Below are 14,316 nucleotides of genomic sequence, written 5' to 3'. Positions count from 1 at the left end.
CCAGTATTCTTGCCTGGAGAACTCCATGGACAGAGGAGCCTGGCAGGTTAGAGTTCATGGAGTCCAGAGAGTCAGACACGACTGAGCGACTAACGTTTTCACACTTTTCCTCAAACAGAGCTAAGGACTGCTCTGTACTGTGATTGCGTGAGTGCTCTCGATCCTGTACCTGCAGTGTACACAGCCCTCCAGGATTCTCCTAGCGTCAGACCTAAGACCTTGTTTCAAAGTCCCTGATAGTCTACCCGGACAACCACCCCACGGGGAGCCACTGCCCAACTGAGGTGGCCAGGTCCTTACCTGTCACATAGTTCTTCAAGTCCAGCTCATTGCTGAGAGGATTGTTGCTCTTGAACATGTACAGGTTAAAGGGGGCCGGCTCCTTGCCCACATTTTTCCACATGGTGTAGTCTGGAGAGGTCCATCGTCCCGCCAGCACGTCATAATCACGCTGTGTGAAGTGGACCAGCTTGGTGAGGGGATCGTAGAGTCCCCCGTGGAAGCCAATGACCATCTGGAAGTCAGGGTTGGAGTCGTAATAAATCTCCCCATAGGCGGTGTACTGCAGCTGCTTGATCATGAGACCATTGATGCTGAACACAGCCAGGGGCGTCCCCGTGTTATCTGAGGCAACGTAGTACTCCTCTCCACTGCTGCTCTCCATGGCAAAGAGGTGCCCCTGGAGGTCATAGTAGAGCGAGGTTATCTCTGAGTTGGAGTGATTGTAGACATGGGTGATGCGAGTCGGGTTGTGGAGGTCGGAGTAGAAATACTGCAGGTGGTGGCCCAGGTTGGTCTTGTAGGAAGCCCGCCGCCCCACGCCATCATAGCGATATTGGACGCTCCAGCCACTGGCCTTGTTATAAGCCCGCGTTAGGAGGCCCTTGGAGTTGTACTCAAAGATGTCAGCCCCTCGCTGGCACAGATAGCCATCGTCATCAATTTTGTACTGCACGTCACCAAGCCTGGTTATCCGATCCCGGAGGTCGTAGCGCAAGGGCATGAGGCGCACACTGTTCCCCGGGTTCAGCAAGTGGAGGTTCCCATTGAGGTCGTAGCTGTAGCGCCAGGTGGGGCGGTCATTGACGGCCACACTCTGGAGCTGCCCGTCCCCGTCATAGTCGTACGTGTACTTAGTGGTGTTGGCGTAGGGCCCCAGTTTCAGCTCCCTCTTGATCACCCTGCCCATGCTGTCATACTGCACCGTCATCCAGTACATGAGGGACCGGAACATCTCGTATTGGACTTCCTTGATCCGCCCGTGGGTGTCAAAGTGTTTGCTGAGGGTCATCACGGCCGTGGTGATGATCTGGTTGATGTCATAATAGATGACCCCGAACTTGCCAAAGTGCTCCACTTTGCCGGAAATCTCATCATAGCGGTAGAGGTCAACGGGAAGGGGAGTCTCACTTATGACGGGCTTGATGCTTGCGATCCGGAAGCTGTTGTCGTGATAGGTGTATTCAAACCTGGCGTTGACCATGCCTTCCTCGGAGAACCTGTAGATCTGCTTGTCCACGAGTGGGCCGATCTTTCGGTACCTGATGGTGCAGGAGAAGCCCCCACTTTGGAGGTTGACCATTTTTAAGACGCCAGTGGTCTCATCATACCCAAAAGTGATGGCAGTGCTGTCGTAGACAATCTCCGACAGCTTGGAGAGTTTCCCATACTTGTAGAATACCTGGCGTCCAGTGCCCAAAAAGGATGTCTTCAGGATGCGGCCATCATCACTGTAGTCAAAGATGACGGAAGCGTTGCTTTCAGGTGGGTTATAAGTGTTGCGGATGTAGCCGATGGAGGTGTGGGTGGACATGCTGTGCCGGGCGACGCTGGGCATGGTGACGGCATGGAGGCGCTCGGAGGAGTCGTACTCGAATATGTACTGACGCTGACTCTGGAGCAGGAGCACCATGGACTGGAGGAGGAAAGGGGAAGGGAACACGTGAGTTAGCCATTTAGGACCCAGTGCTCAAAGGGACGGAATTTATTCCATGTCCCTAAATGGCAATTTAAAAGCTGTGAAGGATGGGGAGATTCAGATCAGAGATGTGGGGTGAATTGATGTCATGGGGCATGCTACTCTATGGATCATGGCAGCTAGAGGAATGTTCCCCAAATTTTAATGTACGTGTAAAATACCCAGGGATCTGGTGTAAAGACAGATTCTGATTATATAGTTCAGTGCGAGAGGGCAGTGGGGAGGTGGCCTGTGAATCTGCTTTGGGAACATCCCAGGTGATGCTGGTGTTGCCTGGACCATAGTCTTGAGTTGTAAGGGGTTTGAAGGACTGAGATGAGAGGCACTAGGTTCACCTCCAGGCTCAATGACAAGACATCCTGAGACTGGTGAGAAATGACTGCTGCTGGCCTGGCAGGGGACAGGTATGATGCACATACTATGTTTGGGGGCACCCCTGACTAAGTCTCACCATAAAGCACATCCTTCATTTAGAAGCCACTGGAAAGATTAAGTAACCTGGAATAATTGATTCTTTGGGGGAAAAAATGACCTCCAACTTGAAGCCATGGGGAAATTCTTGCCTTCCCTGATATACCATTCATTCTGGTATCTTCTGTCCTAATGAGAACAGTATTGAGAAGGGACCAAATAGACAAAAGCCCCTCTTACAGAGGAGGCAACAGCTCTGTCTGCAAGTGACCACTGCCATCAGGAAGCAAGAAGGGAAGAAATGGAAATGGGCTTGCGTAGAGGTGAGTCCAGGCGAGAGGCCCAGGCTGAGCAAACCCCTGTCTAATGATAGATGACCAAGGCAGTCTTTAAAAGTCTTGACCCCCCCCACTCCCAGAAGGGACCTCTTTTTTACTGCTGCTCCAACCTGACCTTTTCTGACACAGAAACCTGAGTCTGGCACTTTCAGACACAGGGAATTATGTAGCAAGAATCTGTTGACTGCTTCAGCCAACAAGCCAAGTAGGAGGGGGCTGCTCCGTGTGTTGGAGTTTTAGGCAGAGTTCCTACCCTGATGGCTTAATTCCAGGCATGGTAGAAATGAATCACTGCATTTCCAATTCATAAGGAATGATGAACTGTGCTGCTAGTGACATGATTCTGTCCGCTTCAACAGCACTTTTCTGGGGGAATAAAATCAGACAATCCATTCTTTTCGCCATTACTGAGTATCTAGCAGGTTTTTTTTTTTTCTTTTTTCTTTTTTATTTTTTTGCTGTTGATGGTAGTAGTGCTGGGCTATGAATAACATTTTCCTTGGGATTTCCTCCCTCCCAGAGGGTGGGAGTACATGGGAGCCCTGGTAGAGTCAAAGTAAAGATGTTAAAATGTCTTATGGCAAAGTGTATCAGGTCAGCTTAAAAAGAGCAGCGTGAATGGGAGAGACAGCCCCAGCTGAGCAAGGGCAGCATGTCCACCCACCTTGTCAAGGTAGGAATAGCTCCACACCTTCCCGTCGGCAAACATGCGGGACACGATCCGGCCCTGCTTGTCGATGTCCGTCCTCTCGCTCATGGCCCCACGCTGAAGGCCGGCCAAGCGCCCATTGAAGAAATAGGAGACGTTCACGGCCGCCAGCCCGCTGCTGGGGAGCCAGAGGAAGGGGCGGCCCACTTGGTCATAAATGATCCTCAGGGTGAACTTCCGGTGGTCATCATAGATCTTCTCTGTCCGAATGTTCCGGTCATAGTCAATGGACAAGAGATTTCTTCCATGGACCTGGGAAAACACAATATGCCTGCTTTGAAAGACATCACAGGGCATGTTAGCTCAGATTGCTATGGAGGATGTGGCTGGTGTGGCCAGGGCATGTGTGTGCTTTAGAGGAAGAAATACTCTTGAAGTTATTTAGGGAAGTGCTTCCTAAATGCCTTTACATCATAGTACACACAGGAAATGGTAATTTTTGTAGCATTCACTAGAATACAGAAACAAGGCTGCTTATGGCTGGAAATGACTGATTGGGGCATGGCCACCATGAACAGTTATATAGGCTGTACACTGCACAGCACAGCTCAGGGGTGCCATCATGTAAACCATGTAAATGGTGAAATTACATGGCCATCCACAGTAGCCCTGGACCCCAGGGTTCTGACTGTCCTGCCTGGCCATCTTGGCAAGCAAGATAATTTGTATATTTATACACTTAAAACCCTTTTTGGGCAAGTCATCAACTAATGGGTAGCTAATGATCTTTGAGAGCAGGTGCCAAGATTTGTTCCCAAATCTTAAAAGGTACCCAGGAAGGTGAGGAGAAGCTCTTAGAAATCCATGTTTTACCATGATCTGGGAATACAAAGCCTTATTCCTACGTGAAATCCTTTAATTCTCCCACCTAGAGAAAAATCTCGCCATTGCCAAGGATGCAAGACACCAGTGGGATAATGGCAACAGGGCTGGGGAATTCCAACAAAGGGAAGAACTGATTCACTTAGATTTGAAGGGAACAACCCAGATATAATTTAATATTTGTTTAGCAGTTGATCTGTTTAGAGAAGAGAGCCTCTCTCCGAAGGCAGAGCTGAGAGACTAGACTCTGGGTATGGGGACATGAGAGGGACTCTAGAGATTCAGCTAGCCTGGAGTGGATGCCTGGAATTGAAGGGAATGAGGCCAACTCAGCCCAGGCTCTTTCAACATAATTGACTGCAAATCTGCACCTCCCTGGGGTGACTGCTGAAGGCGAGAGAAGGTATAAACATGCAGAAGGAAAGGATGTGAAAGATGTCGGGTACCTCCCCACCTTTTAGTAATAATTCAATAGCACTTAACAATAATAATGATGGTAATACTAACTTTGACACATGTTCAGAGCCAGTCTGTATAGGCATTATCTTGGGCGATTTACATCCACTGTCGGAGCTGATGCTCACAAATGAGGAAAACAAGCCTCGAACAGAGGTTATACGCTTGCCCAAGGTCATGCTGCAATGAAGTGGTAGGTTAGTCTGGGACTTAGGTCTTTAGACTTTGACCAGTTAACCAACCAGCTCTACTATTTCCCACACTTTATATTGGATATGCATTGAGTGTCCTGAGATGTGTCAAATGACTGTAAAGCACTGCCACAGCCCTTGAAGGGTTCCACATTGCAGCTTTGGTGGGGGGACTAGGAATAATTCTAACATGACAGACACCTATTATACTGGGGAGCAGCACTTTACCCAGGTAAGGAACTACATTTCACAGCTTTCTTGAGACTTGGGTAGGGGCAAAGTGATTTAAGTAGTAGTCGTTGGCTGGGTCTGCTGGGAACCTTGAAGAAAGCAGACATAGCCAGGAAGCAAGCAGCCCTTTTGTTCTTCCTCCCTCCTTTCCTTAGGTGGAATGTGGATGTGATCACTGGCGCTCCAGTATTCACTTTGTGAATATGGGGTGACTTTGAGGATGTTAAACCTCATCCGGAGAAAGAGTCTAGATCCCTGTCAACCTAGCTGTCTTCAAGATGACCTAGGTCATCTGTACCAGCCATGAATTGCTTACCCCAAGGAGCAGGGAAGGGCTACCCACTCCAAGTATTCTTGCCTGGAGAATTCCATGGACAGAGAAGCCTGGCAGACTACAGTCCATGGAGTCACGAAGAGTCAGACATGACTGAGTTACTGACACTTTCACTTTTCAGACACCTTTTAGAGCATGAGAATAATGTCTATATCTTGTATACTCTCCTGTTATTTCTAATCTGTTACCAGCAGTTGAAGCTAATCTAAACTGATAGAAGTCCCTGATGCTTTGACAGACACTGTGCTAAGTGCTTTACATACTTGATTCCATTTTATTCTCACACATAGGTAAAAATTATTTTGTATATGGGCATCCAAGCTCGAGGGGGTCACACAGCTAGAGAAGTGCCAGGATCTGAGCCCAGGACTACCTGATTCCCCAAACCATTGCTGTTTTCATGAAATCATCCCAGAGAAAAGGGGACAGAACATGTGAGATAGAACATTTATCTAAAGCATGGAAAGAGAATAAAGGTGTGAGTTCTTGGGATTTTAAGGAAATCCAACTTTAAGTGAAAGATTCATATCATCAAACCTGTAGTAATTGGAAGAATCCAAAAAAGGAGTATGGCAGAATATTTCTAACATGTCCGAAAGTTAATGCTGTCAGAATCACTGAAGATGCTGAAGATATGGTATTAGAGTTATCATAACCAGAGCAAACCACAAGCTTGGGTTAGAAAGATCACTTCCTCTGGGAACAGAAATTTGGCCACACTGGGTCGCTTCATTTGGGACAAGAGCAGCAGAAGGCCACCAATATTCTTAAGCCTATTGTCTCAGGATTTCAGTTCAAGACCTTGTGAATATTTTATTCGGCAGAATGAAACATGTGGCAACAGTGAGGAAGGATTTTCAGGATTTCCTGAGCCGCCTGTACCTATGGATTTCCTACTTCCCAGTCATCCGTCCATCCCTTTCCTGTTTTCCCGTGTTTCTCTTCACTAATATCACACAGCCCCCAGGACATTTATTATTGATTAAACATTACATCTCTGCCAATGTCAAGCATGGTGCCTGCTCTGGAATGCAAGGAGGAACACCACCAACAGAGCAACACGTCCTGAGAACTTTGCGATGGGCTTGGTGTGTTCTCAGCACTGCCCATGTTTTTCTTGTTTAATCCTCACAACACTCACAGGCAGGCACTATTATCCCCATATTACATGCAAGGCACAGATGGTTAAAGTGCTGTGCTCACGCTTACACAGTAAGCGTTGGGCCCAGGATCCCAATCCTGAGCTCACCACCTCCACCCCTAGGCTGTACCGTTGCCCCCCACACCCCCACCCCATGGGCGGCTCTCCATCAGAGGTGCGATTCTGAACCATCGGGGATGCTCTCTCAAAGCAGGGCTGCTGCACTGACTCCACCACTGCTGAATCAGCCTCCCAGGGAATCAAAGCTGGGCGATCCTGATGAGTACTACTGGCTAAAATACTTAGTGTGCCATAAGGCTCTATCTTCAGTTACCTGGGGGAGACCAACAGGCAAATCATATATCCATAATATAATTGTGTGTGTATGCATGTAAGTATAGTGCTATAACATGTATTCATGGGGGATACTAACATGTAAATCATATGTGCAAGCATGACTATCATAGTAACAACTATCTTAGTATATTAAGGTGTTGAGAGTGCAGAAAAACAGAATAGTGGGCAAGCACAGAAGAGGGTTCCCAAACCGCTGACTGCTACCATTTGGGTTTACTGCTGTTACTGAAAAGCTAACGAGGCCCAGGTACACCAACCATAAAAAAGTAATAGGTACTAATCATTCAGTTCAGTTCAGTTCAGTCGCTCAGTTGTGTCCGACTCTTTGCGACCCCATTAGCCATTGATAATTCAGGGTGGGAATGGGATTTTATTATAGAGCTAATCTGAGATTTTCTACCATTTATTGAGATAATTGGGCTTCTCTGGTGGCTCAGACAGTAAAGCATCTGCCTGGAATGCAGGAAACCTGGGTTTGATCCCTGGGTTGGGAAGATCTCCTGGTGAAGGAAATGGCAACCTACTCCAGTATTCTTGCCTGGAAAATCCCACGGACAGAGGAGCCTGGTAGGTTACAGTCCATGGGGTCGCAGAGTCAGACATGACTGAGTGTCCTCACTTCACTTCACTTCATTGAGATAACTGATATACCTCATTGTATAAGTTTAAAGTGTACAGCACAGTGATTTAACTTACATATATTATGAAATGATTACCACAATAAGTTAGGTTAAATCCATCATCTCATATAGATACAAAAAAAGGGAAGAGTCTTAGGATTTACTCTCTTCACACCTTTCTCTAAAATCAATGATTTTTAAAGTTAAGTTTAAAAGTTTATTTTTAAAGTTAAGATCAAAAAAAAAATAAAAATAAAGTTAAGATCAAATTGACATACAGTATTCTATTAGTTTCAGGTATGCTGCTGCTGCTGCTGAGTCGCTTCAGTCGTGTCTGACTCTGTGCGGTCCCTTAGACAGCAGCCCACCAGGCTCCTCTGTCCCCGGGATTCTCCAGGCAAGAATACTGGAGTGGGTTGCCATTTCATACAACAGAACAATTCAATAGTGTTATGTACTGTGAAACAATCAGCTCAGTAAGTCTAGTTATCACTGATCACTGTACACAGTTGTGAAATACTTTTTCCTGTGATGAGGACTTCTAAGATTTACTCTTCAGTTCAGTTCAATTCAGTTAAGTCGCTCAGTTGTGTCCGACTCTTTGCGACCCCATGAATTGCAGCACGCCAGGCCTTCCTGTCCATCACCGACTCCTGGAGTTTACTCAAACTCATGTCCATCGAGTCGGTGATGCCATCCAGCCATCTCATCCTCTGTCGTCCCTTTCTCCTCCTGCCCCTAATCCCTCCCAGCATCAGGGTCTTTTCCAGTGAATCAACTCTTTGCATGAGGTGGCCAAAGTATTGGAGTTTCAGCTTTAGCATCAGTCCTTCCAATGAACACTCAGGACTGATCTTCAGAATGGATTGGTTGGATCTCTTTGCAGTCCAAGGACTCTCAAGAGTTAGCAACTTTCAAATATGCAATACAGTGTTAACCATAAACACCATGCTGTACATTACAACTTATTTAAGTGTAAGTCTGAATCTTCTGACTTCCTTTCCTCATTTTAATCACCCCAACCCCTTACCACTGTCAACCACCAATCTGTTTTCAGTAACTATAATATTTTTTTTTTTAAGAGTCCATATATAAGTGAGATCATATGGTATTTGTCTTTTTCTGTCTGACTTATTTCACTTCACATAATGCCTTCAAGGTTCATCCTTATCACAAATGGCAATATTTCATTCCTTTTTTTTTTTGGCAGGGTCAGAATAATTTTCCATTGTGTGTGTGTGTATATATATATCACATCTTCTGTTTTCATCCTTGATGGACACTTAGGTTGCTTCGATGTCTTGGTTTGCTGTGAATATGCTGCAGTGAATGCTGGGGTGCCTATTTTGTTGTTTGTGTTTTCATTTTATTCATATATATATATCCAGGAGAGGGACTGCTGGGTCATATGGTAGTTCTATTTTTCATTTTTTTGTTTTCGGGGAAGCGCGATACTATTTCCACAGTGACTGCATCAGTTTGCACTCCTACCAACAGTGCATGTTGCTGCTGCTGCTAAGTCGCTTCAGTCATGTCTCACTCTGTGCAACCCCAGAGATGGCAGCCCACAAGGCTCCCCCGTCCCTGGGATTCTCCAGGCAAGAACACTGGAGTGGGTTGCCATTTCCTTCTCCAATGCATGAAAGTGAAAAGTGAAAGTGAAGTCGCTCAGTCGTGTCCGACTCTTCATGACCCCATGGACTGCAGCTTATCAGGCTCCTCCGCCCATGGGATTTTCCAGGCAGGAGTACTGAAGTGGGGCGCCAGTGCCTTCTCCAACAGTGCATGCAGTTTCCCTTTTCTCTACAACCTCACCAACATTCACTGTCATTTTGATAACCGCCATTCTAATAAGTGTGAGGTATTAATAATATCTCAGTATAGTTTTGATTTGAACATCCCTAATTATCAATGATGTTGAGCACCTTTCCAGGTGCCTATTGGCCATCTATATGTCTTCTTTGGAAAAATGTCTATATAAATCCTATTTGTCAGTAGAAGTGTTTTTTGTTTTTCTGCTATTGAGTTGTATGAGTTCTTTTTGTATTTTGGGTGTTAAGCCATTAATAGATTATACATGTTAAAAAAATGTTATAATAAAAAGGTTGTCTTTTCATTTTGTGGATGATTTCCTTTGCTGTGTGTAAGCTTTTTTAGTTTGATGTAGTCCCACTTTTGATTTTTGCTTTTATTGCTTTTGCTTAGGTGGCAAATCCAAAACATCATCCTTCAGATGAATGTCAAAAAGCTTACCGCCTATGTTTTTCCCTCAATTTTACAGCTTTAGGTCTTATGTTCAAGTTTTTAATCCACTTGAGTTAATTCCTGTGAGTGATATAAATAGTGCTCCAGTTCTATTCTTTTGCATGTGACTGTCAAGTTTCCCCAACACCATTTGTTAAACAGAGTGTCCTTTCTCTGTTTGTATATTTTTCGCTCTTTGTTGTCAATTAATTGACCGTATATGTGCAGTTTATTTTTGGTCTCTCAATTCTGTTCCATTGGTTTATGTGTCTGTGTTTATTGCAATATTGTTTTGATGACTATAGCTTTGCAATAGAGTTTCAAATCAAGGATTGTGATGTCGCCAGCTTTTTTCTTCCATCTTAAAATTGCTTTGGCTATTTGGATATCTGTGGTTCCATATCAATTTTAGGAATGTCTGTTCTATTTATGTGAAAAATGCCATTGGGCTTTGTTTAGGGATTGTATTAAATCTGTAAGGTGCTTTTGATATTAAGGGCATTTTTCTCCTAATCCTCGAGCACAGAAAATCCCTTTTTCAATTTCTTTCACTAATGTCTTACAGTTTTTAGTGTACAGATATTTCACCTCCTTGGCTAAATTTATTCCTAGGTATTTTGATGGAATTATAAATGTGATTGATTTCTTAATTCTAATTGTTATTAGTATATAGAAATGTAACAGGTTTCTGAATACTGATTTTGTATCCTGCAACTTTACTGAATTTGTTTATTCTACAGTTTTTTTTGTAAAGTCTTTAGGATGTTCTATGTGTGTATGTTCATGGTTTTGGCAAATAGTAACAGTTTTACTTCTTTTTCCCACTGGATGCCTTTTATTTTTTCTTGCTTAATTGCTATCTAGGATTTTCAATGCTATGGTGAATAAAAGTGGCAAGAATGGGCATACTTGTTCCTGTTCTTAGAGGAAGAGTTTTCAGCCTTTTACCTTTGAGTATGATGTTCAGTTCAGTTCGGTTGCTCAGTCCTGTCCGACTCCTTGGGATACTATGGACTGCATCACGCAGGCTTCCCTGTCCATCACCAACTCCTGGAGCTTGCTCAGACTCATGTCCATTGAGTCAGTGATGCCATCCAACCATCTGTCATCCCCTTCTCCTCCTGTCTTCAATTTTTCCCAACATCAGAATCTTTTCCAATGAGTCAGTTCTTCACATCAGGTGGCCAAAGTATTGGAGTTTCAGCTTCAGCATCAGTCCTTCCAATGACTATTCAGGACTGATTTCTGCTAGGATGGACTGGATGGATCTCCTTGCAGTCCAAGGGACTCTCAAGAGTCTTCTCCAACACCACAGTTCAAAAGCATCAATTCTTTGGCACTCAGCTTTCTTTATGGTCCAACTTTCACATCCACACATGACTACTGGAAAAACCACAGCTCTGACTATATGGACCTTTGTCAGCAAAGTAGTGTCTCTGCTTTTTAATATGCTGTATAGGTTGGTCATAACATGGAGTAAGATGTTAGAAATGGGCTTATCACACATGGCCTTTATTATATTGAGATGCATTCCCTTTATACTCTGTTGAGAGGTTCTTTTAATTATAAAAGGATGTCGAATTTGTCAAAAGCTTTTCTGCATCTACTGAGATGATTTTTATCCTTTATTTTGTTAGTGTGGTGTATCACATTGATTTATGGATTTGGAACCATCTTTGCATTCTTGGAATAAATTTCATTTGATCCTGTGTTATGATCTTTTTCATGTATTGTTGAACTCAATTTGCTAATAGTTTCTTGAGGATATTTGCAGCTCTGTCCATCAGGGATGTTGACCTATAATTTTATTTCTGGCAGTGTCCTTGTCTGATTTTTGTATTAGGGTAATGCTGGCCTTGTTAAATGAGTTTGGAAACATCCCTTCATTTTAATTTCTTTTGGGAAGAATTTGAGAAGGATTGGTATAAATTCTTTGAATGTTAAGTAGAATTCACAAGTGAAGCCATGTGATCCTGGATTTCTGTTTGGTGGGATGTTTTTGATACTGATTCAGTCTTATTACTAGTAATTGATCTGTTCAGATGTTTTATTTATCATTCAGTTATAAGCTTTGTGTTTATAGAAATGCATCTTTCTTCGATATTGTCCATTCATTGGTATATAATGTTTACAATAGTCTCTATTATATTTTCATTTTTGTAGTATTGCTTTCTTCTCTTTCATTTCAGATTTTGAGTCCTCTCCTTTTTTGCTAAGTCTAGCTAAAGGTTTATCAATTTGGTTTACCTTTTTAAAGAATCAGCTCTTGGATTCATTGAATTTTTGATATTGTCTATTTAGTCTCTATTTAATTTACTTTCTCTGATCTTTATTATTCCTTCTTCTAACTGTGGGCTTCATTTGTTGTTCTTATAGTTCCTTAAGGTGTAACATTAGGTTATCTACTTATGATATTTCTTGTTTCTTCAGGTAGATATTTATTGCTATGAACTTCCCTTTTAGAATTGCTTTTTCTGTATTCCTTAAGTTTTGGTATGTTGTATTTCCATTCTCATTTGTCTCAAGGTATTTTTTTCTTTTGATTTCTTTGACGCATTTATCTATTGTTTTGTTCAGTCACTTAATCATGTTTGACTTTTTGCAACCCCATGGACTGCAGATAATGGCAAGTTTCTTTGTCCTTCACTATCTGCTGGAGTTAGCTCAGGCTCATGTCCATTGAGTCAATGATATCAGCTAACCATCTCATCCTCTGTTGCCTCGTTGTTCTCTTGGCCTCAGTCTTTCCCAGCATCAGGGTCTTTTTCAGTGAGTTGGCTCTTCACATCAGGTGGCCAAAGTATTGGAGCTTCAGCTTCAGCATCAGTCCTTCTAATGAATATTCAGGGTTGATGTCCTTTAGGACTGACTGGCTTGGTCTCCCTGCTGTCCAAGGGACTCTCAAGAGCCTTTTCCAGCACCACAGTTCAAAAGTATCAATTCTTCAGAACTCAGCCTTCCTTATGGTCCAGCTGTCACATGGACCTGTACATGACAAATGGAAAAACCAGAACTTTGACTAGACAGACCTTTGATGGCAAAGTGATGTCTCTGCTTTTTAATACACTGTCTAGGTTTGTCATAGCTTTTCTTCCAAGGAGCAAGCATCTTTTAATTTCACGACTGCTGTCACCATCCACAGTTATTTTGGAGTCTGAGAAAATAAAGTCTGCTACTGTTTCCATTTCTTCCCCATCTATTTGCCATGAAGTGATGGGCCCAATATCATCATCTTATATTTTGAATGTTGGGTTATAAGCCAGCTTTTTCGCTCTCCTCTTTCACTTTCATCAAGAGTCTCTTTAGTTCTTCTTCACTTTCTGCTATTAGGGTGGTGTCATCTGCATATCTGAGGTTTTGATATTTCCCCTGGAAGTCTTGATTCCAGCTTAAGCTTCATCAAGCCCAGCATTTCACATGATATACTCTGCATAGAAGTTACATAAGCAGGGTGACAATATATAGCCTTGATGTTTGTTGTTCCATGTCCAGTTCTAACTGTTGCTTCTTGACTTGCATACATGTTTCTCAGGAGGCAGGTAATGCAGTCTGTCCTGAGGCCAAACTATGGTAGAGGTAATGGTCATCTCCGCCAAGAGGATTTATGCCAGCACACCATGCCTCCCAGGACTGTTGCTGTCAGTGCTCCTGACCCCGTGGCAGGCCACTACTGACTCCCAAACACTCACAGGCAAGTCTCACTCAGTCTTTTGTGGGGTCACTGCTCCTTTCTCCTGGATCGTGGTGCACACACAGTTTTGTTTGTGCCCTCCAAGAGATTCTGTTTCCCTAGTCCAGTGAAAGATCTGTAATCAAATCCCAATGACCTTCTAAGTCAGATTCCCTGGAGTTTCTCAGTCCCTTTGTCAGATCCCCAAGTTGGGAAGTCTGTTGTGGGGCCTAGAATTTTTGCAACAGTATGAGAACTTCTTTGGTGTATTTGATTGACCTGTAACATGTTGTTTAATCTCCATATATTTGTGAATATTCTAGTTTTCTTTTGTAATTGACTTCCAGTTTCATACCATTGTGGTCAGAAAGGATGCTTGATATGATTTCAGTCTTATACATTTGTTAAGACTTATTTTGTGGCCTAACATATCTGTCCTGGGGAATGTTCCAATGTGTATTACATTGTTTTTAGATGGAATGCTCTACGTATATCTGTTAAGTTTATTTGGCCAAATTTATTGCTTAAGGCCACTGTTTCCGTACTGATTTTCTGTCTGGACAATCTACCTATTGATGTAAGTGGGATACTGTCTCCTACTATTACTATATTTCTGTATATTTCTCCCTTTAGATCTGTTAATATTTGCTTTATATGCTTAGGTGCTCTTATAGTGGGTATGTAAATATTTGTAAACACTATATCCTCTTGCTGAATATACCTTCTTGTCATTATGTAATGCCTTTCTTTAACAACTTTCCCATATCATACAACAGTGTTAAATTATGGTCATAATGGTCATTACTCATAGCAC

At 43.2% G+C, this 14,316-nt stretch overlaps 1 protein-coding gene across 9 annotated transcripts in view; it reads right to left on the bottom strand.

The window, feature by feature from the left end:
• Positions 1-14,316, bottom strand: part of TENM2 (teneurin transmembrane protein 2) — a 1,060,439-nt gene that overhangs the window by 22,427 nt on the left and 1,023,696 nt on the right. For all 9 annotated transcript variants that reach the window (XM_068980695.1, XM_068980696.1, XM_068980697.1 and 6 more), the window contains 2 exons: positions 3,392-3,688; positions 301-1,915 (listed from right to left, as the gene is read on the bottom strand). In XM_068980695.1, the coding sequence (XP_068836796.1) occupies positions 301-1,915; positions 3,392-3,688 (1,912 nt within the window). The remainder of the gene's footprint in view (positions 1-300; positions 1,916-3,391; positions 3,689-14,316) is intronic.

This window comes from Capricornis sumatraensis, chromosome 9 (assembly GCF_032405125.1).
Source record: "Capricornis sumatraensis isolate serow.1 chromosome 9, serow.2, whole genome shotgun sequence".
Taxonomy (NCBI): domain Eukaryota; kingdom Metazoa; phylum Chordata; class Mammalia; order Artiodactyla; family Bovidae; genus Capricornis; species Capricornis sumatraensis.
The sequence above is the reverse complement of the archived record's forward strand: the minus strand, read 5'-3'. Positions and strand labels throughout refer to the sequence as shown.